This window comes from Pelophylax lessonae (assembly GCF_965119305.1).
Source record: "Pelophylax lessonae genome assembly, chromosome: 3".
In the NCBI taxonomy this organism is placed as follows: Eukaryota; Metazoa; Chordata; class Amphibia; order Anura; family Ranidae; genus Pelophylax; species Pelophylax lessonae.
In genome coordinates this window covers 314,850,048-314,876,363 of record NC_138770.1, presented here as the reverse complement: position 1 = coordinate 314,876,363, position 26,316 = coordinate 314,850,048, and the positions used below count along the sequence as shown (strand labels likewise).

Here is a 26,316-nt window from a genome sequence, read left to right as displayed (position 1 = left end):
CACCCCTCATTTTTCTTTTTGCACTGCTTTTGGACGTCCCAGTGGTTATGATTTATGGAGTGTTGTATCTGTCGAACGAAAGAGAAAATGGAATTTCTCTTTCACTGACGTTCACAGCTCCATGTCTTAATGACAATTGGGCTTTATGCTACTCTCTTTTCAGGTGTAGGACTAGGCGGAAACCTTTTTGGTTATGCCTGAGTCCCATAGGGTATACCATCACTTTCTGCTATGGGACTCTAGTTTTTTTTCTGCATCGTCGGGAGTTAAGGACCTGGCTCTCTGCTGGGATTTTGCGGTCCTGGCATTTTTTTTCCTTTTTTAAATGGAATTTTTTACTTTTTTCCCTATTTTTTGTTCCTGTGTGAACTACAATCAACAGCCGGACTGGGCAACGCACTGGATATTCTATATCCTTATGGTCTTCCCAGTCTGGCCTGCGACCGCGACCCAACTATTCGCTCCGCTCTAGGTTGGCCGCGATGGCCCCACTGGACGGCAGTGTTTAAAACACCTCACGAGGTGGCATAGTCCTGGTCACGACAGCAGTCACGATCCGAGTCACGGCATACCTCAGGCCGCAGCATCCCCCATTTCAAGATGGTGCGGTGGACTGCTGGGAGCAGCACCCACCTGGTGACCGTGGTATGGTGAGTGTCCCCCCTCCTTTCTTACGGTATTGCTGCAGTGGTCGCGGACCCTCCCTGGGGATGGTATGCCCCTCCTGTGTCCTTCCTCCCCCCTCATGCTTTTCCCCCTTTCCTTAGCGGGGTTCCCCCTTCGTAGGCGCCCTCATCTTCCCCCTGGCCCCCTTTTGGAGGGCATGAGTGTATTTGGATAGGGGGGCTTATCTGGTGCTGGACTGGAGAAGTAGTGGGTGGGTGCCGCTGCTGGCCTCTGTTGAGGGTGTCTGTACCTGGGTGCTGCGGGCTGGTCCCCTCCTAGGGTCTGTTTTTCCATAAGGTCCCGTGCAGTTCTGCCATTTGTATCCTGTATTTCCGCCTTCGCCGGCCATGTTTTTTCTGTAGTCCAGCGGCCACGTTTTTGGTTTCCCCATAGAGTTTGACGGCCATTTTCTTGTAGTCTGCTGCAGTGATAGACTGCGGGGCCTCTAGTGTCATGTCGGCACTTCCTCTTTCCAATGCAGTGTGGCAGACTGTTTGGCGCTCTCCAGCTCGGGTGGTGAGGAGGTACGCTATCCTTACTCTGCTGTATTCTGCGCCACGGGTGCCCTGATTCTTGTGGTGCCCCAGCGGTGCGCTGCAAAAAAAAAAAAACTTTTTTCTCTATCGTTCATTAACGGACACAGTTCTCGCTGATCCATATCAGTAGGATAATACTACCCCCAACAGGAGTAGGACACTAGGCAGAAAAAAGTTCTGGCTACGCTTATGGGCAGTCCCGGAGGTTACACCCGCTCTCTTCCTGCATAGGATGTCAGTTTTAATCTGCTTAGTCAGGAGTAAGGACCTAGTTCCTTGCTGGGGTCTCTGGTCCTGGTCTCTTTTTTCCTGCGAGATTTTCAAGCAATTATGCCAGACTGAGTGACAGACTGGACCCCCCCATATCCAGTGGTCAACCCAGTCTGGCCAGCGAGTGTGTGCAAACCGTAGCTCCGTGCTGGGTCGGCCGCGACATAGTCCCACTGGACGTGGACTGGCCCTGCGAGTTAAACGTCTCGCCAGGACGCACATGACAGGGTCTAGGCTTATGTTGCAGCGTTCCTATTTGGCCGACAGCCCCCTTACTCCGGTGGCGTGGGGTCCTGTCAGGAGATGGTGCCCGCCTGTGTTCCCGGTAAGGTAAGTAAACATCGTCGTCGCCCCAGACGTGGGGCCTCCCTGCCGAGTCTGTTACCTCGCACTTGTTACTTGCATCTGTTACTTGCATCCTCGGATGATGAGGATGACATTCCTGCCTCCCCTGCTGCGACAGTCGCTGGTGGATGCACTGGCCGCTTTCGGTGTGTGACACCCTGCAATTTGGGGGTCGCGGCGGGGGCCTAGGGCGCAGGTGGCATCTGGCACTCACATGCCATCTGAAGCTGCTCTTTTTGCTGGCTGCTCATGTAAGAGGGGACCGTCTGAGACGTTCCCCTGGGGTGTCTAAGCGTCCGTTAGACGTTGCCCTTTTGGGGAGTCTCTGGTGCAGAGGGCTGTTCTGCCTTTGGTGGACGTACGGTCTCTACCTGAATGGGACTACCGTTGTTCCGATGGAGGAATCCCCGTCCTTAAGGACTTGGGGGATAGGATGGCGCAGGTTGTGGCCTGCGATCTGTACTCCCTGGCGTAGTCTGCACTGGGAACAGTGTTTGTTTGCCCTTGCCACGCAGACTCTGCCTGATGGGCGGAGTTCCACCACCATGACTTGTGACTTGGTGTGGGGCATGTCCCTCTTGCCCTGGGGGGGGGGGGGGGAGCTGTTGGACCAGCTGGCGCAGGGGCTGCAATTTGTACTGGAAAAGAGAAATGGACAGAAGGCGCACCAGCCTAGCGCATTATCTTTAAAACTATTTATTGTAATAGACATGTATACACATTATACTCACAAAACGATTATGAAATATGGGCAATGAGGGACCACCAGGAGTCTCCACTGGGCATCCTCAGCTTCCGCAGGCTGTGAAAGGATGTAGACCTCCAAAAAAACGCTTACGCGTTTCGGGGTGTTCCCTTTTATCAGAGCTAGTTGGGGGAATGAGGGGTAGGGCTTTTGTATATTCGAAAAGGTCACATGATCAAGTCCCAAAGCTCCACCCTTTGTGGGTGGGTCAAGAACAATATAAATGTAAAGAAGTATAATACTAATGACAATAAAAGCATAAAAAATATAAATATATATAGAACCAATGCATATGCAAAGAAATCGATAAAAGATGATTACCACAATACATAACAATATGACCATGGAAGAGCCAGCCATGCAGAGTTGCCTGACATGGAACAAACATCAAACCCTATTGTCTTGTGCGATCGATAAATGCCATCCAAATGGCACAGACATAGTCTATAGTAGAAGAAATCTATCGCAATTCCCTGCTGTTCCTTGTATATGTTATATATAGTTATAGTACATGCCAAATCTACATATGCCACAGCTTTCAGATTTGTTTGCGATGCCGCGCTGGTCGAGGCTCCCTTGTATGGGTCACCTTGTAGTTTTCGGCGGTGGATGTGTAGCATCTACTTGACCGGAGTGTTGGTCTGCGGATCAAACTTCTAAGATGGTATTAATGGATCTCTCTTTTCGGGGGATAACCTGTTTGGCGCTGCCCTGGATGACATTATATAAGGGTCTCACGGGGGTGAGAGTGTTTTCTTCCACAGGCTAACAAGGGTAAGGGCCTTAGTCGCAGTCGGGGTTCTTCCCTTTTCGGCTCGCAAACAGTTTCTTCATCCCTCGGGGACGGTCGATGTGGCGAAGTCCTTCCAGACTTCCGCGGGTGGTTCCAAACGACCCTGGTCTGGAGAACTTGAGATCGTTTTTTTTCCAGACCTGCGGACAAGGCCTACTCGGCCTGAAGGTGCTTCCTCACCCGTCTAGGGGGTGGGAGGAGGTCCTTGCCGGTCAAGGTCCTGCCGCTGGCCGGATCCCAGAATGACTGGGTTCAGGAGATCATCCGTTTATTTCCGGTAAGGTTTTTTTCCCTTCCAAAGTACGGCTGTCCCCGGATCGCGTTCAGGCTCTGGCTCAACAAGCTGGACCAACTGGTCCTTTGATGTTTCCGTGTGGATCAAAAATTCAAGTTGGTATCGGTTCGCACGGTGGTGGCTTCCCTGCATCAGGGGGATTCCTGGCCTCCATAGCCATCAAACTGCCTACCTTCACATCCTGTTATGTTCGGGACACCTACGGGTTCTTGTTTTTTTGCCGTGGGGAAGGATCTCTATCGGTTTGTTGCGTTACCCTTTGGTCTCGCTTATCCTACTAAGGTCTTCACAAAGGTGTTGGCTCCGGTCCTGGTGCTTTTGCTGCAGCAGTGCGTATCGGTCTGGGGTTCCTGCCCGATCTGCTTCTCCGTGTGGAGTTCTCTACGGTGCTGACAAACAAACTGGAGGAGTTCAGGTGGGTTTTGAACCTTCAGAAGTCATCCCTGGTCCCTTCCATGAGACTGGACTATCTGGGCCTGACTTTAGACTCGCCCTCAGTCAGGGTGTTTTCTCCCTCTGGGGAAAAAACTCTTGGAAATTCAGACTGCGGTTCAACGGTTACTGCCCTGCACATGGTGGTCCCTTCGGACCTGTATGCGAATTCTGGGACCGATGGTGCTGTCTTTTGAGACAGTCCCTTTCGCTCAATCCCTCTCGGGGATCCCCCAGAAGGCGATCCTTCTCGAATGGGACTAGAATCCAAACTCTATGGTCTTTCGGATCCGGCTGAGCTGGCTGACCAGGGAGTCTTAAGCTGGAATCCTTCCTCCCCTTTTTCCTGAACACTTATAACCGCGGATGCAAGCCTGTCTGGGTGGGGAGGAGTCCTCGGCAGGTTCTCTGCTTCCGAAGTATGGTCACTGAAGGATCCAGGTTACCGATCAATATCCTGGGGCTGAGAGCGATCCGGCTTTGCCTGGTTCACTGGATCGGACACCTGCAGCTGCCCGTGCACGTTCAATCGACTACGCCACAACCGTGGCTTATGTCATTCGCCAAGGGGGCACCAAGGGTGTCCTTGCGGCCTTGGAAGTGTCAATTCTTTCTTTGTTGGGCAGTGCGCCTTGTTCCTGCTCTTCATCTGTTCCCTTTCCAGGTGTGGAAACCTTGGTGGGTGGGTTGCCTCAGTCGACAGGCCTTGGATGCAGGGGAATGGTCCCTTCAGCCGGAGTTTCGGGCCTTGCCTCTGGCAAGGTTCTTTCCTTTCAACGTACGCCTCTCTCGGGATCGGCTACAGGGCCTCTACGAAGCAGTGCAGGACCTGTTAGCACAAGGAGTTAGTGTGCCATTTCCAGAGTCGGAACAATTTTAACGGTTTTTATTCAAACCTGTTTACAGTTCCCGGGAAGTAAGGCAAAGTTCGTCTGATCTTGGATCTTAAGGCTCTGAAACACTTTGTGCGGGTTCAGAAATTTCGTATGGAGTCCATCCGCACAGTATTCCATATATATTCCAATATATCTCGGGCATCAGCGTTTTACCGTAGGCGAGGAGCACTATTAATTTGTGGCGTTACTTTTTTGGTCTTGTCCCAGCTCCTCGGGTGTTTACAAAGGTTTTGGCTCCAGTTCTGTCCTTGCTTTGGCAGAAAGGGATCTCGGTACTGGGTTACTTGGACCATCTCTTTCTGCGTGCAGAGTCTTCCTCAGCTCTAGAAGCCGACTTGGGCATTACTGTGCAAACTCTACAGGAGTTTGGGTGGACACTGAATTTTCAGAAATCTGCACTGACTCCGTTCACCAAGCTGGATTACTTGGGGCTAATGCTGGACAAGGCGTCAGCCTGGGTGTTTCTTCCTCAGACAAAACTTCTGAAGCTACAGGATGCGGCTCGGCTCCTGTTGTTCAACCATCGGTCATCACTCAGGACTTGCATGCTGGGCCTGATGGTTTCCACCTTCAAGGCGGTTCCATTTGCACAGTTCCACACCAGACCTCTGCAAAGAGAGATTCTGACCAAATGAAACAAGGAGCTGCTGTCGTTGGACAATCTGATCCTGTTAAGTCGGGTTTCGAGGGAGTCTCTTTTATGGTGGCTCCGCTCCCTGGCCCTGCGTCTAGTGAAATCCTTTCTTCCCCTGTATTGGACTGTAATCTCCACGGATGCCAGTCTGTCTGGATGGGGATGTGTTCAGCCCAAGGTGTCTGGACTCGGGAGGAGTCTTCAGGTGAGCAGAACAATATGTTCCGGCCATCTCTTCTGTACACATTCCGGGGGTAGAGAATTGGCAAGCGGGACTATCTCAGTCGGCGGACGTTGGAGGCGGGAGAATGGTCTCTTCACCCGGAAGTATTTCAATTGTGTCTTTGATAGGGGAACCCCCCGATGTGGACCTGCTGGCCTCCCGCCTCAACAGGAAGGTGCAGAGGTTCATGTCAAGGTCACGGGATCCTCTGGCCGATGCCACAGACGCTCTGGTGGCCCCTTGGGGTCAGTATTGTCTGATTTTCGTCTTTCCTCCAATACAACTTCTGTCGAGACTGCTACACAGCATTGAGGTAGAAGGGATGCCAGTCATTCTGATGGCACCAGACTGGCCTCGCCGGTCTTGGTATGCAGGCCTTGATAAAGCTGGTAGTAGACGTCCCTTGGAAATTTCCTCTCAGGGAAGATCTTCTGTCTCAGGGACCAATCTGCCATCCTGCTTTACGGTCGCTAGCGTTAACAGCCTGGCTATTGAAAGCCAGGTGCTGAAGGACAGAGGAGTCGGTGATTCCTACATTGGTAAAAGCTAGGAAATCTACTTTCAGGAACGTCTATCATAGAGTTTGGAAGGCGTACATTACTTGGTATGAGTCTCGGGGAGGGGGGTTCTCCCCTCTCCCCGCTCCTTTTCTGTGTCTCGCCTATTGGAGTTTCTACAATTAGGTGTAGATCAACATTTGGCTCTGAACACCAAGGGCCAAATTTTCGCCTTGGCTACATTTTTCCAAAGGCCGTTGGTGAAGTCCTTGGTTCACACTTTTGTGCAGGGAGTTCACCATCTGGCTCCTCCCATGCGATCCCAGGTGCCTCCGTGGGATCTCAAATTTGGTACTGTCAGGCCTTCAAAAGCATCATTTTGAAAATATTGGAGAACTTCATCTGCTCACGCGCAGAAGGTGGCTTGCTTAGGAGCTATTACTTCCGCACGTTGCGTGTCAGAGTTGGCTGCATTGTCCTGTCAGTTGCCTTACCTGGTGATTCATAGGAACAAAGTGGTGTTGCGGCCCTGTCCGGCATTCCTTCCTAAGGTTGTCTTTTAATGAGGATATTGTGTTATCGTCCCTATGTCTTAAGCCGAAACAGCCTAAAGAGATTGCCTTACCTTCCTTGGATGTGGTAAGGGCTGTTCGGGTGTACCTGGCGGTAAAGGCTATTCGAGTGTACCTGGCAGTAACTGAACTGATTTGAATATCCGGTTCTTTGTTTGTTCTTATGGATGGACCTTGTAAGGGACAGGCCACGTCTGCTGCAACCATTTTCAAGTGGATCAGGCAGACGGTGGTACAGCCCTTTTTCATTAAGGGTCAGGTTCCTCCTTTCCCTGTTAAAGCACATTCTACGAGGGCACTTAGTGCCTCCTGGGCATTCCATCATCAGGCGTCAGTGGTTCAGATATGCAAGGCAGCTACGTGGTCGTCTGTACACACATTAACAAAGTTTAATAAGGTGGATGTACTTGCTTCTTCCTACCCCTCATAGTGACACTGCTTTAAGACTTCCCAATGGTCTGAAGACATGGAGCTCCGTCAGTGAACGAAAGAGAAAACTGTTTTTTTTTTTCTTACCGTAAAGTCCTTTTCTCTGAGGTTCACTGACGGACTCAGCACCCGCCCCTCTGTTGGGTTGTGTTATATGTTCTTCTGACACTGCTTTTTACAAACTGGAGTCCCATAGCAGGAAGTGATGGTATACCCCCTGGGACACAGCATCCACCCCTCTATGGAGTTCTGATACTTCTAATACTGCTTGCTACTAAACTGATTACCTAGAGCAGAGGAGGGAAGTTATTTACCAGCTGAGGACTGCCCATGGGCGTAGCCAGGTGTTTTTTTTCTGCCTAGTCCTACCCCCGGAGGAGGCAATATACCCAGTATAGTTATGAGTTATGGAGCGCTGTGTCCGTCAAACTCAGAGAAATGGATTTTTCGGTAAGTACAAAAATCGTTCATTGACACACAGCTCCATATCTTCTTGACCCTTGGGTTTATGCTGCTCCTACAGGAGTAGGAAACTAGGCGGAATAAAGTTAGACTACGCCCATAGGGCAGTCCCAGGGGGTGTACTCCCACTTCCTGCTATAGGTTTTCAGTTTTTTTTCTGCCTAGTCAGGAGTAAGGACCTAGTTCATTGCTGGGATCTCTGGTCCTAGCGTTTTTTATTTTGTAAATGGAAATTTTTAGATTTTCTGTTCCTGTGAGAACTACAATCAACTGCTGGACGGGGACAACAGACAGGATATCCTAGATCCTTAGTCTCCCCAGTCCGGCCAGTGAGCGCGACCCGACCTCAGCTCTGCGCTAGGTCTGCCTCGACATAGCCCCACTGGACGTGGGCTGTCCTGCAAGTAATCGCCTCAGGAGGACGCATAGCCCTGATCACAACCTGAGTCACAGCATGCCTCTGTCCCACAGCATCCCCATTCCTAGATGGTGCGGTGGTCTTCTTGGAGTGGTGCCTGCCCGTTTCCAAGGTAGTTTCCCCCCTCCCCTCTTGTGGTTTTTCAATGTGAACGTGGGCCCCTCCTTGGGTTGGTTGGACCCCCGAGTGCCCTTCCTTCCCACAGCGCTTCCCCTCACTATCGGCGTCCCTCTGTGGACCACCCCTAATTTACCCACCCCTAGCCCTCTCCCCTCGGGGTGGCCATGCCTTTTATGTATGTGTGGGGGTGTCGAGCCAAGGGGGGGGGGTGAAGGAATGGTCCTGGTAGGGGCTTCTTCCAGGACCCCTCCTTGCTGCCCAAGGGTACCTAGGGGTCTTGGGAGCCGCGCAGGCCCGCTACTTTGCCGTGGATGACTGCCGTATATCTCAGGGGCCGGGTTTGTCTAGTCCGGCAGCCATTTTCTTGTAGTTTCCCTTTGATATCAATGGTGGCCATGTTTTTGAAGCCTATGGAGTGGTGAACCTCCAGTGTCAGTTCCTGAACTTTCTCCTCTGATCGCTGTGCAGCTTGGCACTCTGTCTCTGTACCTGAGTAGGTGGTGGGGAGTCCCTGTGTGTGCAAAACTGCTCCCTCTTTCGGCTATAGCGGTAGCTTGGTGTGCTGGGACCTGTGGTGCAGCGGTGGGGGGAACATTACCAACAATTTTCTTTTTTCTTGTTGGCGGTCCCCAGGTTTAACTCATGGAGTCTCCTGGAGCATGTGTCCCCAGCAGACCCCCTCTCAGAGGCTGCTGGGCCCTCTGGGTCCCAGTCAGCTTTGTCTGCAGTCCTGCAGTCACTAGTGTCCAAGGTAGATATTGCCTTGCAAAATAGGACGAGCAGAAAGCGTCCCCAGCCTTCACCTGCATCCATTGTCTCCTCAGAATCTGAGGTTGATTTGGCCGCCGCAGACACGTCACCCTACTGGGTCTGCGTCCACGCACCCTGAGTGCTCTGATAGGAGGATTCCTCTTCCACTACAGCCATGCATGAAAAGGCGCTAGTGGATGCACTAATTGTAATTGGAGGACTAGGCTACTGCTGCGCCGGTACATTTTGGTACCCACAGAGAATCAAAGGCGACAAAGGTATTTCACTTTCCCACCGATTTCGACAACATTGTCCCAATTCAGTGGGGTTCCCCAAAATGCACTGTCGGGATACCTAAGCGTTTCGCTAGAAGGTATCCTTTTGAAGAGTCCATGTTAAAGAAACTGACAGTACCACCTGTGGTGGACTCTCAGGTTTCTAGGTTAAATAAAGCCACTCTTTTCCCGGTGTAGGACTCTGTCCTTAAGGACCCTTTTGACAAGAGATCTAAATCTCTGGTCTGATACCTTTTTTACCATGGCCAGTTCCATCCTGAGGCCGGTGTTTGCCATAATCTTGGTTCCCCAGACCGTAACGGAATGGGCAAAGCTTCTGCACCAGGATTTGGAAAGGGGGACAGCCTCCTCCTGACCTGGTGGACCAGTGGGTCCAGGGGTTGCAGTATATCAATGATGCCCCCTTAACCTGCAGGGTGTCCATGACGGCTATGACCCTTCACCGCATGATATGGCTGAAATATTTGTATGCTGTCCAGGCTTCCAAGAAGGTACTGAGTGCTCTCCCCTTTGTAGGAGATTGCCCGTTTGGAGCTTTCATGGAGGAGATCATTAAGGGTCCTACAAGGAGGTAAGAGTACTCTGCTTCTGCAGACTACCTAAAGCAAAGAGTTAAGTCTCAAACTTGGCCCTTTCTTCTCAGCCCATAAGCGGCCCTTTCGTCCCTCGGGATCTCAGGACAAGGGATCGAAACCTGCCCGAAACCACGCAGGAGGTTTCAAGATGCCCTGGCCTGGTAAGCCGAGAGCAGGTTCCTCCGGACCCGCAGACGAGCCCACTTTTGCCTGAAGGGGCGCCCTCACCTGTATCTGGGGTGGGGGGGGACGTCTTCACTTCTTATGTATCGTTGGACCTACTTGATTCAAGACAAATGGGTTCATGAGTTGATTCGGTCCGGTTACAAGATCGAGTTTCAGTCCTTGTCTCCACCATGGTTCTTCCCTTCCAGCATGCCTTTGTCCCCAGATCGCCTGTGAGGTCTTCTCGGGGCGGTACAAGATCTGCTCTCACTAGGGGTCATTGTACCGGTTCCTGAATCGGAATGCTTTCAAGGGTTTTATTCACACACATTTACTGTTCCCAGGAAGGAAGGCAAGGTCCATTCAATCCTGGACCTCAAGGCCTGGAACCGCTTTGTGCAGGTTCAGAAATTACAGGTGGAGTCCATTCGGACGATAGTGGCATCCCTTCATCAAGGGCATTTTCTGGCCTCCATCGATATCAAGGATGCTTGCCTTAATATCCCAATATGTCGGGCATCAATGTTTCCTTTGCCATGGGCGATTAGCACTATTAATTTGTGGCGTTACCATTTGGTCTCGCCTCGGCTCCTCGGGTGTTTGCTAAAGTTTTGGCCCCGGTGTTGCATGAAGTTGCAGGATGCGATTCAGCTCCTCTTGTCCAACCGGAGGCCATCTCTTAGAACTTGAATGCAAGTGCTGGGCCTGATTGTTTCCACCTTCGAGGCGGTTCCATTTCCTCAGTTCATACCAGACCTCTGCAAAGAGAGATTCTTGCCAAATTGAACAAGAATTCAGTCTCTAGACAATCTGATCCTGTTGAGCCGGGGTACAAGGGGGGGTCCCTGATCTGGTGGCTCCGTTCTCCGGTGTTTCGACAGGGAAAATCCTTTCTTCCCATGTTTTGGATGGTGGTCACCACGGATGCCAGCCTGCTCGGGTGAGGAGGCTTCTTGGGCACGGATTGTGCTCAGGGGGTTTGGGCTTTGGAAGAGTCTAATCTGCAAATCAATATCCTGGAAATTCAAGCGATCAGGCTTTGTCTGTCCCATTGGACGGATCTTCTGCAGGAGTGCCTAGTAAGAATTCAATTGGATAATGTCACCAAAAGTGTCCTTGCAGCCCGAGAAGTAGCCAGCATTCTAAGGTGGGCAGAACACTTTATTTCAGCCCTCTCTGCTGTGTATATTTCAGGGGTGGAAAATTGACAGGCCGACTACCTCAGTCGGCAGGCGTTGGATCAGGGAGAATGGTTTCTTCACCCCGATGTATTTCATCAACTGTGTCTCTCCGGTGGGGGTCTCCCGATGTGGACCTGCTTGCCTCTCGTCTCAACAGGAAGGTACAGAGGTTTCGTTAGCAAGGTCTAAGGATCCTCTGAGTGACGCCACAGATGCTCTGGTGCCCCCTTGGGGCCAGTATCCTCCGATAGAATCGAGGTAGAAGGGATTCCGGTCATCCTAGTGGCCCCAGACTGGCCTTGCCGGTCTTGGTACACAGATCTAGTATGGCTGGTCACCGATGTCCCTTGGAGACCCCCTCAGAGAAGATCTTTTAGCTCAAGGGCCGATCTTCCATCCTGTTTTACAGTCGCTGGCTTTAACATCTTGGCTATTGAAAGCCAGGTGCTGAAGGATAAAGGGGTGTCTGAATCGGTGATTCCTACCATGTTAAAAGCTAAAAAAAATCTTCTAGGAATATTTATTATAGAGTCTGGAGGGTGTACATTGCTTGGTGTGAGTCTCAGGGGTTCCCCTCCCGTTCCTTTCGGTGTCTTGGAGTTTCTCCAAGGCGGTGTAGATCCGTTTTTGGCCTTGGATACCATCCAAGGCCAAATTTTGGCCCTGGGGATATTCTTTCAATATCCGTTGGCCATGAATTCCTTGGTTCACACTTTTAAGGGGTCCACAACCTGGCTCCCCTAGTGAGGTCTCCGTTGCCTCCGTGGTACCTCAGTTTGGTGCTGTCGGATCTTCAGAAACCGCCTTTTGAAAATATTCTTGAGATTCCTCTGTTTACTTTGTCACAGAAAGTAGCCTTCTTGGTGGCTATTTTTTCTGCATACAGGGTTTTGGAGTTGGCTACATTGTCTTGTCGTTCACCTTACCTGGTGGTTCACAGAGACAGTGGTGCTTCATCCCTGCAATTTATTACTTCCTAAGGTCGTCTCTGGTTTCCATTTAAATGAAGATATTATGTTGCCTTTCTTGTGCCCTAAGCCTGAGCACCCAAAAGAGATTGCCTTACATTCTTTGGATTTGGTTTGGGCAATCGGAGTTTACCTGGCTAGCGACTGAGTTGTTCTGAAAATCGTATTCCCTGTTTGTCCTTATGGATGGACCCCGTAAGGGGCTGGCTGCGTCTGCTACGACCATTTCCAGATGGATCAGGCGGACATTGTGCAGGCCTATTCCATTAAGGGTCAGGATGCTCCTTTCCCTGTTAAGGCGCATTCTACGAGGGTGCTTAGTGCCTCTTGGGCATTCCGTCACCAGGCATCAGTGGTGCAAGTTTGCAAGGCAGCCACTTGGTCGTCCGTGCACACTTTGACAAAATCCTATAAGGTGGATGTGTTGGCATCTGCGGATGATGCCTTTGACCGCAAGGTTTTGCAGGCCTCTGTTGGTGAGGATTAGTGCTCTTTGAGGGTGTATTTTTTGTCAGTTGAGCTCCAGTTGTTCCTGGTTAAGCTCCGGTTTTGGTTACGTTTTGCCTTTGGGAAGTAGGTTTATTGCTGCGTTCTTCCCACCCCTCATGTTGACACTGCTTTGGGATGTCCCAAGTGTCAAGAATATATGGAGCTGTGTCCGTCAATTAACAAAAGAGAAAAATTTGGATTTTTGTCTTACTGTAAAATCCTTTTCTTGGAAGTTAATTGACGGAAACAGCACCCACCCCTCTATTGAGTTGGGTTATATGTTATTCTGACACTGCTTGTTACAAAACTAGGTTATATGTTATTCTGACACTGCTTGTTACAAAACTGAAGATCTATAGCAGGAAGTGGGAGTTTACCCTCTGGGACTGCCCTATGGGCGTAGTCTAACTTTTTTCCGCATAATGTCCTACTCCTGTAGGGGGCAGCATAAACCCAAGGGTCAAGAAGATATGGAGCTGTGTCTGCCAATGAACCTCAGACAAAAGGGTTTTACAGTAAGACAAAAATCCAGTTTTTTCACTTTGTCATTATGATGGGGTATTGAGTGTAGATTGAGAGGAAAATTTATTTAAACTCCTGTAGTATCAGGCTACAAAAAAACAAAAAAAATGAAGGGGGTCTGAATACTTTATGAATGCCCTGTATGTGTATATATGTACATACATACACATAATTTTTCTTTGCTTTATTTTTCTTTATTAGGTGAGTCAGCTACCTCTTAAACTTGAAACTGAGGTTTTGGAGAATGGGGAGAACTTTTCAGTAGGAGAGCGGCAGTTGCTGTGCATTGCACGGGCTTTGTTAAGGCGATGTAAGGTACGTGTACCCTGATTTATATGGAATTAATATCCTATGGTTAATATAAAAGAAAATTAATAAAATTACTTTTTATTTGCATTGAATTTCCTACCATATTAGATCAGAAATTTGGCTGTGAGATCTTGCACATTCAGCATGGTTCACACTGGAGGGGTGCAGGAAACCATATGTGATTTGGACAAGAATCGCACCAAATTTCTATTCAAATCACTTGCGATTCTTTGCAGTGTGATTTGAGACCATACATTTTGTATGGTTCAAATCGCACTGCATGAAAATTGTGCAGGCATTTTATTATTTTTTGCTGCACCGAAATAGGGTCGCATGGGTTTTCACACCTACGCGATACGATTCTGGCAATCGCACTGTTTTGGGTTGTTGTTAAATTAAAATTGATACCGACATCAGATCGCATGAACACGATTTCAGTTCGGTATGGAAAACGCTAATCCTGTGCGTTTCCCGAACCGCATATATGTGATCTGAGCCTTACTGTAGTGACTACATTTGGCAGCACATAGTGACAAATACACTGTACTTGGGAAGATACCCAAAACATTGTGCATACATTAGACAAATTACCTTTATCATAGCTTAAGGGGGGAACTTTGCATGCCTTTTGCGAAGACCTTTGCACTCCGGTTGCCTTCTTACAATCCCACACTGCTTCTTTATTGCCCCCCTAGCCACCTACTGGCCTTCTAACACTCAGCTTCTAACCCACTTTACTACACAACCCTCTGACTAAATACCACAGAAACCACACACTTCTCAACTGAATGCCAGATCTGGTCTGTTTCCTTTACACATAAGCTGTATGCACCCTTTGATCATTTTAGTACTCAACAGGGTTCGTACGGTCATGAAATTCCTGGAAAAGTCATGGGATTTTGACATGGCACTTTCCAGGCCTGGGAAAGTTTTGGAAAATGACTGCACCCCACAAAGTTTTGGGAAAATCATGGAATTTGTTCATATGCAGAAAAGAGAAAAGTGTCATTGTGAAGCAGATGTAAATAATTTTATTGACACAGGATGAAACATGAAACAGTATGAAACAGTTAATTTGCGAGTCACTGAATAGGAGAGACAGGTCCGGTAATCTGATCCTAGAGTGAGAACCTAGCTTCGCCCTGCAACCAATCAGACGCTCCCAGCCACTGACATGCTGGAAAGTCCTCACTCCAGAGCAGTTACTGAGTGAAAGACTCGGTTAGAAGAAGCGAACACACTGAAAGAATCGTTTAACCAAGTACAGTAAAATAATCATTCACCATCATTAAAACAAGCAATAATCATGCAGCAGCAGTGCTAAGGCACAGACAGCGAGGACAGACAAAGGGTAATTATTTATCCCTTTGGACACATTTACAAACAGGATTTAAAAATAAATAAATAAACAATATCAAATATTTTTTATGACTGGAATATTATTAGAATGTCTTTATTGGAATGTCAGCTCTGTGGGTTAGTTTTAGGTTTATGGTACACACTACACAGGGGTTGTTGTATTGATTCTTCAGTTCACTTGCTGAGTCTGCAGACAAGCAAGTAATCCGAAGCCCTACATTAACATTAACCCTGTATGGTCAGAAGGCTGCACGTTCCGCATGCCTCAATATCGCAATATATATAGTTGGGAAAAAAATATTGCAATGTAATTTTTTTCCCAATATCGTGCAGCCCTAGTCCAGACATTTGAAAACCGTTGACATATCTTTGCCAAAAATGATTTGGGATTTTATACAGGAACTTTTGTGATTAAAAAAAGGCATACTCCGGAAGACAGTGCCATCTCTGCTCAACAGCTTCTTGCACCCCTGATCATTGAGTCAGCTTTGTCTCCCTACTGATGTTCTCCCTGTTTACCCATCTCCTTGAAGCAACCTCTCTATGTTCGCAGAGCATGAAACCTTTTTTAGTCGCAGCATTGTCACAAACAAAGCTGTATCCTCAATCTGCAAAAACATTGGGGATGCAAAGGCAAAACATATTATGTTATAGAGGTTAAAGTACACAGTAGAATCAACGGAACACAGAATTGTAATCCTGTCTTGGTTTAACACCTTCTTGCCTGGCCTATACTATGACAGCCGGGCAGGAGCACTGTTCTGGGAGGGTGTCATGTAACGTCCTGCCAGAACGCTCCTCTCGTGTGGCCATGGGGCTGCGCAGCTGTGAGATCTTTCACCGGCTGTGTCCACTGGACATAGCCGATGACTGATCACTGCACTGGCCCGCTGCCAGTGTTATGACCAGTCACAGCAGATCACATGACAATTGTTAACAATGGATGGCTTACTTTCAATGCCATCCATTGTATTGTATACAATTGTGTTGCTAGCTGTGATTGGTCACAGTGATCACATGGTACAGACAGGGCCAATAACAGCCCATCTGTTAGCTTTGACCAATCACAGCAAAAGACACTGAACCCGTTTCATTCAGTAAAAAGCGTTACTTATACCAATGAAATTCATTGATCTATGCAATCCTAATGTGTAAAAAAAAAAAAAATTGTAGTGTTACTATGGTAACACTATATTGCTCTGGTCACAGTGTGTTTGAAAAAAAATTGTGTAATCATCATAACTGGTGTGGCGGTTTTCATTTTCCAAATAATTATAACAAAAAATTACAACTTCAAAAAACTTGCGATGACTCTTACTAAATACCCTGGACTTTCTGATTTCCAAAAAAGGGTCATTTTTGGGATATTTGTACTGTCCTGGAGTTTTCTGGTCTCAATAAATACCATAGTTTCCTAACAACTAGATAATAAACAATTATTTGGGTTAGTTTTACCCAATGTAGCAGAATACATTTTGAGCTACATTTATGAAGAAAGATTTGCTAAATGTTATAAGGAATACGAAAAAAAGTATTCTTTCCATTTTCTGTCTTTTTTTTTTTTTTTCATTTATTTAGGAAAAAACAAAAAACCTAGTGGTGATTAAATACATCTAAAAGAAAACTATTTGTGTGCAAAAATTTCTTATAGGTACAGTGTTGCATGTTTGCACAATGGTCATTCAAAGTGTGATTGCGCTGAAAATTGGCCTGAGCAGGAAGGGGTGTAAAAGTGCCATGTATAGAAGTGGTTAATTATTTGAGTAGAGGTTCCACATCAAAAAGCGTGAATGTGATGTCTACTACATTGATTTCATGGCAATTGCCCAGGTTTGGCAAATGCATACTTACATTGGTCCAAGCTAGGCCAATGTAACATATGTAAAATATGCATACATAAACTTTAGCTTTAAGTTCTGGTGCAGAGAATTACCTTCAAAAGTTATATTGGGTAGAGAAAGTGCTGTTCAGAAGGACAATATGACTGCTGTTGTATTTTTTTTTTAATTATTATGAAATAACATATGTTTGTTTGTGTGTATTTTTTTTTTTAAGATTCTAATTCTTGATGAAGCCACAGCTGCTATGGACCCAGAGACTGACCTTTTGATCCAGGAAACTATTAGAGAGGCCTTTTCAGACTGCACAATGTTGACTATTGCTCACCGACTCAACACTGTACTTGGGTCTGACCGTATAATGGTGCTAACACAGGGACAAGTGAGTATACAACATATGTGATGCTAATACAAAGCAACTTTGTAATTAAACTCTGACGAAAAAAGCCATATCCTGATAGATTTAGGCCAGGTTTCTCCTAGATCTATTAAACAGCACTCGAGTCAGTTGAAATTATTCATTCCATTAGAGCGTTTTCTTTTTTTTTTTGTGACCTATTACCATTAAATCAAATTTGTCTGTTCTCCTGAATAAGAGATACCCCCAACATTTCTGCTTTGTACATTTCCTCGTTAAGTCATGGTGATGTGTAGTCCATAATCACGGAGATCCTTTAACCACTTCCCGCAAACTGGTGTACCTTTTAAATCTGTTTGAAGAAGCGGTTGTACCAGGGTGATGCCTGGAGCTAGAGGCATCACACCGGTACAGTTTTTTATAGCCGGCGGTCGGCTTTCTTGTGGTAACAACCGATGCGGCTCAGCAGCTTCTCGCCTGTTATGACAAGGTCACTTCCGGCTTACTCGGCTGCCAATGGCGCAGATTTTTTAAAAAAAAAAGACCGTATTCAAAAACGCTGATTTTGGCGTTTTGAATGCTTTTAAGTGCAAAGGAAGGATTTAGGGTCTTTTACACCCCAGATCCCCCCATAAAGAGTACCTGTCACTGCCTCTTACTGTCACAAGGGATGTTTACATTCCTTGTGACAGCAATAAAAGTGACCTTACCCCAAACAAATTAGTATCTCTAATTTAGAAATGCTTTGCAGTATATTAAACCCTGGGGGTGACCATATTCACTGGCTATTTTTAGCACATATAGGGATTGATTTACTAAAATTGGAGGGTGCAAAATCTGGTGTAGCTGTGAATAGAAACCAATCAGCTTCCAGGTTTTATTATTAACAATTCAATAACAAAAAAAAACAGAAGGGGATCCAATACTAGGGGCTATTACTGCGTAAACTGGCAGCAATGCTAGGGGCTATTACTGCATAAACTGACACCATTACTGCGTAAACTGTTTGCTGAAATTGCTTTAAATTATAAAGAAAAGCTATTGAGAGTTTTACTCTTTCTCAGGTCTAAAGCAATGCCTGAGGAAGAAAGGAAAACTCTTGAAAGCTTGTCTTTTAAGTATTAGGTTAGCACAATAAAAAGGTAAAATTGCATACTGCGTTACTCACATATTTTGTAACCTTTTATTTATTTTTATATATATATATATATATATATATATATATATATATATATATATATATAAAAATTTTTCAGTGTTATAATGTAGTGGTGAAAATTCAAAGTGACCCCCTCCCCAGTTTTGACTGTAATCTCGTGTGTCGTTGCCCCCCCCCCCCCCCCCTATATATTGTTCCTTGAGTCTCCACTGGCCACTTGTGAATCGTGTATATGTTCTGGAAGTGCAAAAAAACAAAAGATTGTGTAAAGATTAAGAATCTGAACATAGCAGCGGATTACCTATAGAGACTCATTGGCATTAATGGGACTAATAGTACAAAAATCACATTTATTAAAAAATATGAAACTATTCACAAATTATAAAATCTGATTTCTCTTATGTCCTCTGATAGTCGCCGCCCGATGATATTAGCCATCACTAATGGGTAATGGCGCACTCTGCAGGAGCAGGCTAGGCAGATAATTGATTATCAGGTTAATACAAAAAAACTTTTGTACCTCAGCACGCCACTAGGGGACCTCAACCATTACCAGAACCCAATCTGATATTACTTCAGTTTGAAGCTGCCTAGCGACAGGAGCAGAGCTTTAGATCTTTCCTGCTGAGACCTAGCGTCTTGGCTTTCTTATATTTTTTTCTGAATTTGTGTTTTTCTTTACACAATACATTTTTATTTCTCTATCGTTCATTGACGGACACAGTTCTCTGATTCATATCAGTAGGGTTAAAATGCCCCCTACAGGAGTAGGACACTAGGCAGGAAAAAGTTCTGTCTACGCCTATGGGCGGTCCTGGAGGTTACACCATCTCTCTTCCTGCATAGGATGTTAGTTTTAATCTGCCTAGTCAGGAGTAAGGACCTAGTTCCTTGCTGGGATCTCTGGTCCTGGCATATAAAGTATTTTTTTATGTAGAATTTTTTTCGCTAGCCTTTTTTTCTCCGGAACTTTTTTTTTCCTGTGAGATCTTCAAGCAATTATGCCGGGCTGGGCGACAGACTGGACCCCCACATCTTGGTACACCCATTTTCTGCCATTTTGCTGGAGATTTTTTTTGCAGTGAAGGCCGGTGAGAGTGCCTGAAGGACAGTGAGTCTTGAGGGTGGTCTCTCCCTCTCTGTGGGGGTCCGTTAGCGCGTGCCTGACCTCCGGGGTGTGCTGTAGCGCTGTGGGGCCGTTTAAAAAAAATTAAATAATTTTTCTCTATCGCTCATTGACAGACGTAGTCCTCGGTGATTCAACACCCTCGGGTTATGCTGCCCTCTACAGGAGTAGGACTAGACAGGAAAGAAAATGTTCTGGCCACACCCTAGGGGCAGTCCCAGAGGGTATATCCTCTCACTTCCTGCTCTAGAAAATCAGTTTTTTTCTGTCTAGTTAGGAGTAAGGACCTAGATACCTTGCTGGGATCTTCGGTCCTGGCAGGATTTTTTTCTTAGAAAAGATTTTTTAGACAGCTTTTTTCTCCAGTGTTCCTGTGAGATCTTCAAGCAAGAAAGCTGGAACTGGGCGACGGGCTGGATGTTGAGATCCAGTGGTCACCCCAGTTCAGCCTACGAGCGCGTGCAGGCCATAGCTCCGCGCTGGGTCGGCCGCGACATAGTCCCACTGGACGGGGACTGACCCTGCGAGTTAAACGTCTCGCTGAAACGCCAAAGACCATGAGTCACGGCGTCCGTATTGGTCAACAGCCCTCCTACCTCGGTGGAGAGGGGTACTGTCAGGAGTTGGCGCCCGCCTGGTTCCGGTATGGTGAGTAGTATGTTCCCCCTTTCCCCCTGACGGGTCTTGTGGTGAACGCGGGCCCCTCTCTGTAATGGTAAGGATGGGTTCCCCTCTATCCTATAACATGTCACAGATCCCCCTAATTGAGTGTGATTTTTGTGTACAAGAAGCCAGGAGGCTTGGTTTGGGAGCTGACAATCTCATTGTAAAGATGTGAAAATGATTGTAGTCAGTGGCAGTACTAGAACTTTACTGTGATAGTATAAGGTATCCTACCTGTCAGTAACCACAGGGCGATGTCTATACATGTATACTGCATCCCAGATCATTCCTCCAGCTAGCAGATGCCTCCCGACGGCCACGGACCGCATACGGCCCGCCAGGGTCCGGTACCGCTGACCACCATGAGGGTGAAGGGTTGTGAGGCCGAGATCCTTCTGCAGACATGCCGCTATTCTGTGCAGGCCGCCGCCATTGTCTGGTAGATCGCACGAGGCCGCCATTTTGGTGTAGCCTCGTGTCTCCAGCATGGGGGCGGCCATGTTTGAGGTGACTCAAACACCTCGTGGAGCCAGGGGGAGGCGCCGGCAGGCGTGTTAAGGGGCGGAGCCGCCTCCTTTACCCAGGAAATGGGGCCAAAGACTTCCTGTCTGTAACAGGACAGCACCGAGCAAGCTGATGAAAACTTCTATGCATCAGGGATGAGCCTTGGGGTCTCTCTCTCTCTCTCTCTCTCTCTGTTGGGTCCAAAAAGGCAGGTAACACTGAGGGGCGCTGTTGCGACTGGGGGACACAAAAAAAAAAAAACGTTTTTTACTTTGTCATTTTTTGTCGCTGGCAAGTGTCTTGTATAATCATTGACCCTGCCGCATAGGTATCCCCACCTGATCCCCTCAAAGTGGCCGCAGGACCCTCCAGTACCCCACTTGTTTTTAATGCATTATCGGCAGTTTTGGAGTCTTTGGTATCCCGGGTGGAGGTGGCCTGTCAGGGACGGGGGTCAAGTAGCGACCTCCGCCTACCCCTATTGTTTATCAGATTCTAAAGATACAATGCAGTTGCAGGTCCCTCCTAGGGGGCTGTTGTCTCAGGTAATATCTCCTCAGCAGTGAGCACGTTTCTGCCTCCGCCATAGCACAAGAGTGGTGGATGCACTAGTTGTGTCCGTCCGGGAAACCTTTAGTCTTGAGGTTACACCGGCAGAGGTAGCTGAGACTGAGATTCCTTTTTTGGTACTTGTTAGCCTACCAAAAGGGCGAAGGATTTTTCTTTACCCAAATGGGGTCGTTTTGAAACAAACTCCTGTTATTTCCAAACGCATGGCTAGGTGCTATCCGTTTGTGGAATTCCTCTTTATAGGATAGACGGTACCACCTGCTGTCTTGCCACAGACTGTTAGGATAGAAGGACCTCGTAACGAACGAGGACCTTCCTTTTCTGCTCATAAGAGTTGTTCGTTCCGCGAGGGCCGGCGATAAGGCGAAACCCTCCAAAGCCCCTTTAGAGGGGTTTCAAAGGGCGCTGGTCGGCTAAACAAAGAGTCCGGCTCAGCCAAGCCTGAAGAATATAGCCTGATGCGCCCCTACCCATCTCTGGGGTGGGGGGGTTGTCTTCACCAGTTTCTGGAGGACACAGGATCGAGTTTCGATCACTTCCACCGGTGCGATTCTTCCCTTCTAACATTGAACGGTTTCAGGGGTTCTATTCGAACCTATTCACAATGCCCAGGAAAGAGGGCAAGGTGCGTCCAAATCTGAACTTGGGAAGAAATAGAGTCCATCCGTACAGTGGTGGCCTCCCTGCATCAGGGGGATTTCCTGGCGTCCATAGACATTTAGGCGGCCTATCTTTATATCCCCATCATCGCAGGACATCAGCGTTTTTTCGCTTTCCCAAAGATCATCCCTGGTTCCCACCAGGAGACTAAACTATCTGGGCCTAAGGTTGGATACATCCTGGGCAAGAGTTTCTCCTTGCGGAGAAACTCCAGAAGGTTCAGTCAACGATTCGGATGTTGCTGTCCGTCAATTGGCTGGAACTGATGGTGGCCTTCTTAGAGGCAGTACCGTATACCCAGTCTCATACCCGAATTCTCCTGAAGGAGATTGTTTTTTAATGGAATCAGAATTCCGATTCCCTGGACAATCGGATCCGGTTGAGCGAGCGGACCAGGAAGTCTCCGATGCTCAACCAGGGGAAGTCATTTCTTCCGATAGTATCCAGATTACCAATAGGGTATCGGAACTGAGAGCGATCAGATTTTGTCTGATTTACTGGATCGAGCAGCTCTAGAGCAGCCCGATTCGAATCCAATCGCATATGGCCTCTTCATCCAGAGGTTTTTCACTAGCTGTCCCTTCATTGGGACATCCCGGATGTGGATCTGTTGGCACCTTGGCTCAACAGGAAGGTGCGGAGGTTTGTAGCTTGCACCGCGATCCTCTAGTGGACGCAGCAGAAACGCTAATCCTCCCGTGGGGGCAGTATCCGCTACGGCATGCCTTCCATCCTCTCAAGTTGCTGCGGGAACTTCTTCGCAGGATAGAGGTGGAGGGAATTCCAGTTATTTTGGAAATTCCGGACTGACCTCGTCGAGCCTGGTACGCCGACTTGGTGAGGCTAGTCGCGGACGCTCCTTGGAGACTTCCTCTCAGGGAGGATTTGCGGTCTCAGGGACCGATCTTCCATCTTGCTTTACAGTCGCTGGCTTAATGGCCTGGCCATTGAGACCCAGGTACTGAAGGACAAGGGAGTGTCAGCTTCAGTTATTCCTACTTCCAGTTAAAGCAAGGAAAGCGACTTCCAGCACATGGAAGTCTTATATTGCGTGGTGTGAATCTCTTGGATTTCCCCCACATACCTATTCGGTGATCCGAATCTTGGTCTGTCTGCAACAAGGGGTTGAGCAGAAACTATCCTTGAGCACGATTAAGGGTCAGGTTTTCGGCGTTAGCAATCTTCTTTTTAGAAACCTTTGGCTAATCATTCCTTGGTGCGGAATTTCATCCAGGGGGTGCGACAGCTGGCTCCGCCAGTGCGCGCACCCTTACCGCCTGGGATCTTAATTTAGTGTGGTCGGTTCTTCAGAAACTTCTCTTTGAAGATATCAGGGAGATTCCCTTGCTTACATTATCCCAGAAGGTGGCCTTCTTGGTGGCCATTACTTCTGTACACAGGGTGTCAGAACTGGCCGCATTATCCTGTCGTTCCCCAGATCTGGTGGTTCATAGGGATAAGGTGGTTCTTCTTCCGAATCCATCCTTCCTTCCTAAAGTGGTTTTCGTAAGACGGACTCACTTTTGTGATCACGGATAGCCCTTGAAGGGGATTGCCTGTGTCTGCCACGACCATATCTAGATGGATCAGTCAGACGGTGGTACAGGCTTATTCTATTAAGGGTCGGAATCCTCCGTTTCCTGTTAGGGCGCACTTCACTCGAGCGCTCAGTACTTCCTGGGCCTATCGCCATCAGGCGTCAGTGGTCCAGGTATGTAAGGCGACCACCTGGTCGTCGGTACATACCTTTACAAAATTTTATAAGATTGATGTGATGGCATCGGCGGATGCCTCATTTGGCCGCAAGGTTTTGCAGGCCGCAATTTGAGGAGACCGGTGGTCTACCTCGAGGGTTTTTTTCTGTTGAAAAATTTCTGTTGAGTCTCATCACTGAGGATGAGCATGGTAAACTTCTAGTTGGCACCGGTTGGGCCTTCTAGATTGGATTTGATTTCCATTTTTCCCACCCCTCATTTGTGGTACTGCTTTGGGACGTCCTGAGGGTGTTGAATCACCGAGGACTACGTCTGTCAATGAGCGATAGAGAAAAATGGATTTTTGTAAAATCTTACCGTAAAATCCTTTTCTCTTAGCTCATTGACAGACGTAGTACCCGCCCCTCTGTTTTTAAGTTGGGTTGGGTTAAATTCTCTAAACACTGCTTTGTGACATAACTGATTTGCTAGAGCAGGAAGTGAGAGGATATACCCTCTGGGACTGCCCCTAGGGTGTGGCCAGAACGTTTTCTTTCCTGTCTAGTCCTACTCCTGTAGAGGGCAGCATAACCCGAGGGTGTTGAATCACCGAGGACTACGTCTGTCAATGAGCTAAGAGAAAAGGATTTTACGGTAAGATTTTACAAAAATCCATTTTTTTTTTTTTTTTTTTTTTTTTTTTTTAAAGTTGCTGGCGGGTTCCTCAGGTTCAGTATGGACCCTGCGGGCCATTTTTTCCCACCTGACCCCCTCACGGAAGCCACAGGGCCTTCCGGATCTCCACTGTCCGTCTATTCCTTTTCGGCAGTTCGGGACGCATTTGGGCTTGGGGGGTGGTGGTAGGTGCGCTAAAACATTTCTCCACCTACCCCTGCCTCTTCTGATGTCTCGGAGTCTGAGTCTGGCTCCAGCGCCGCAGGCGTAGGCCTGAGGTGGGCCTCCCTGCTGGGTCTGTTACCTCGCGCCCGGTCTCCTCGGATGATGAGGATGACATTTCCACCTCCCCTGCCGCGACAGGCGCTAATGGACGCACTGGCTGTTTTCGGTGCGTGGCACCCTGCAATTTGGGGGTCGCAGCGGCGGCTGGGGCGCAGGTGGCATCTGGCACTCACACCACCCGGAGCTGCTTATTTTGCTGGCTGCTCATGTAGGAATGGAACCGTCTGAGACGTTCCCCTGGGGAGTCTAAGCGGCCGTTAGCCGTTGCCCTTTTGGGGGAGTCTCTGGTACAGAGGACTGTTTCCGCCTTTGGTGGACGTACGGTCTCTAGCTGAATGGGACTACCGTTGTTCCGGTGGAGAAATCCCCGTCATTTAAGGATTTAGGGGATAAGATGACGCGGGCTGTGGCCTGCACTCTGTGCTCCCTGGCGTAGCTGCACTGGGAACAGTGTTCATGTTTGCCCTTTGCCTTGCAGACTCTGCCTGATGGGCGGAGTCCCAACACCGCAATTTGGTGTGGGGCATGTCCCTCTTGCTCTGGGGGAGCTGTTGGACCAGCTGGCGCAGGGGTTGCATTTTGTTTGCGATGCCGCGCTGGTCGAGGCTCCCTTGTATAACACCTTGTCGTTTTTGGTGGTGGTTGACCGGAGTCTACTTGAGCGGAGTGTTGGTCTGCGGATCAAACTTCTAAGAAGGTCTTAATGGATCTCCCTTTTCAGGGGTATCGCCTGTTTGGCGCTGCCCTGGATGACACAGGCTGTCAGGGGTGAGGGCCTTCGTCGCAGTCGGGGTTCCTCCCTTTCGGCTCGCAAACAGTTTCTTCGTCCCTCGGGGACAGTCGATGTGGCGAAGTCCTTCCAGACTTCCAAGTGGGTTCCAGACGACCCTGGTCTGGTGTACATGGGTTTGTTTTTTTTCCAGACCTGCTGACGAAGCCTACGTGGCCTGAAGGTGCTTCCTCTCCCATCTAGGGGGTCGAGGACCTGCGGCTGGCCCGGATCCCAGGCTGGCTGGGTTCAGGAGGTCATGCGGTCCAGTTGCAAGATCGAGTTTCGATCCGGTTATTTACGGTAAGGTTTTTTCCCTTCCAATGTGTGGTTGTCTCCGGATCGCTTACGCTCTGTGGGGCAGTTCAGGCTCTGGTTCAACAAACTGGACCTACTGGTCTTTTGTTGGTTCCGTGCAGATCACAAATTTAAGTTGGTATTCGCACGGTGGTGGCTTCTCTACATAAGGGGGCTTCCTGGCCTCAATAGACCTCAAGCTGCCTACCTTCATGTCCTGTTATGTTCTGGACAGCTACGGGTTCTCTGTTTTTTGCAGTGGGGAAGGATCTCTTGGTTTGTGGCGTTACTTTGGTCTCGCTTATGCTGCTAGGGTCTTCACGCCGGTGTTGGCTCCGGTCCTGGCGCTTTTGCGGCAGCGGGCGTATCGGCCCTATTTTCCTGTTTGGAGTCCCCTACGGTGCTGACAACGAAGTTGGTTGTCACCGTGGGAACTCTGGTGGAGTTCAGGTGGATTCTGAACCTTCAGAAATCATCCCTTGTCCTTTCCATGAGACTGGATTTTCTGGGTCAGATTTTGGGCTTGTCCTCGGTCGGGGTGTTTCTCCCTCCGGGGTCAAAACTCTTGGCACTTTAAGCCCCGTACACACACGCAGATCGTCGTCATACAAATGTTCCTCTTTTCTCCCCGGGATGTCGGTGTCTGTTGAAAAGTGCAAAGACAGCACAAGGACAGCACAAGAATTTTGTCTGCAGACTTCAGCTGACTGCAGAAGTGATGTCATGTAATGGTTAACTTTCCCTGTGTTTTTTATTTTCTGAGCATGCCCA

General features: G+C 48.3%; 1 protein-coding gene across 1 annotated transcript in view; it reads left to right on the top strand.

Moving 5' to 3' along the window:
• Nucleotides 1–26,316, top strand: part of ABCC5 (ATP binding cassette subfamily C member 5) — a 273,035-nt gene that overhangs the window by 228,714 nt on the left and 18,005 nt on the right. The window contains exons 28-29 of the mRNA XM_082249426.1: nt 13,481–13,594; nt 17,003–17,167. Coding sequence (XP_082105552.1) covers nt 13,481–13,594; nt 17,003–17,167 — 279 coding nt within the window. The remainder of the gene's footprint in view (nt 1–13,480; nt 13,595–17,002; nt 17,168–26,316) is intronic.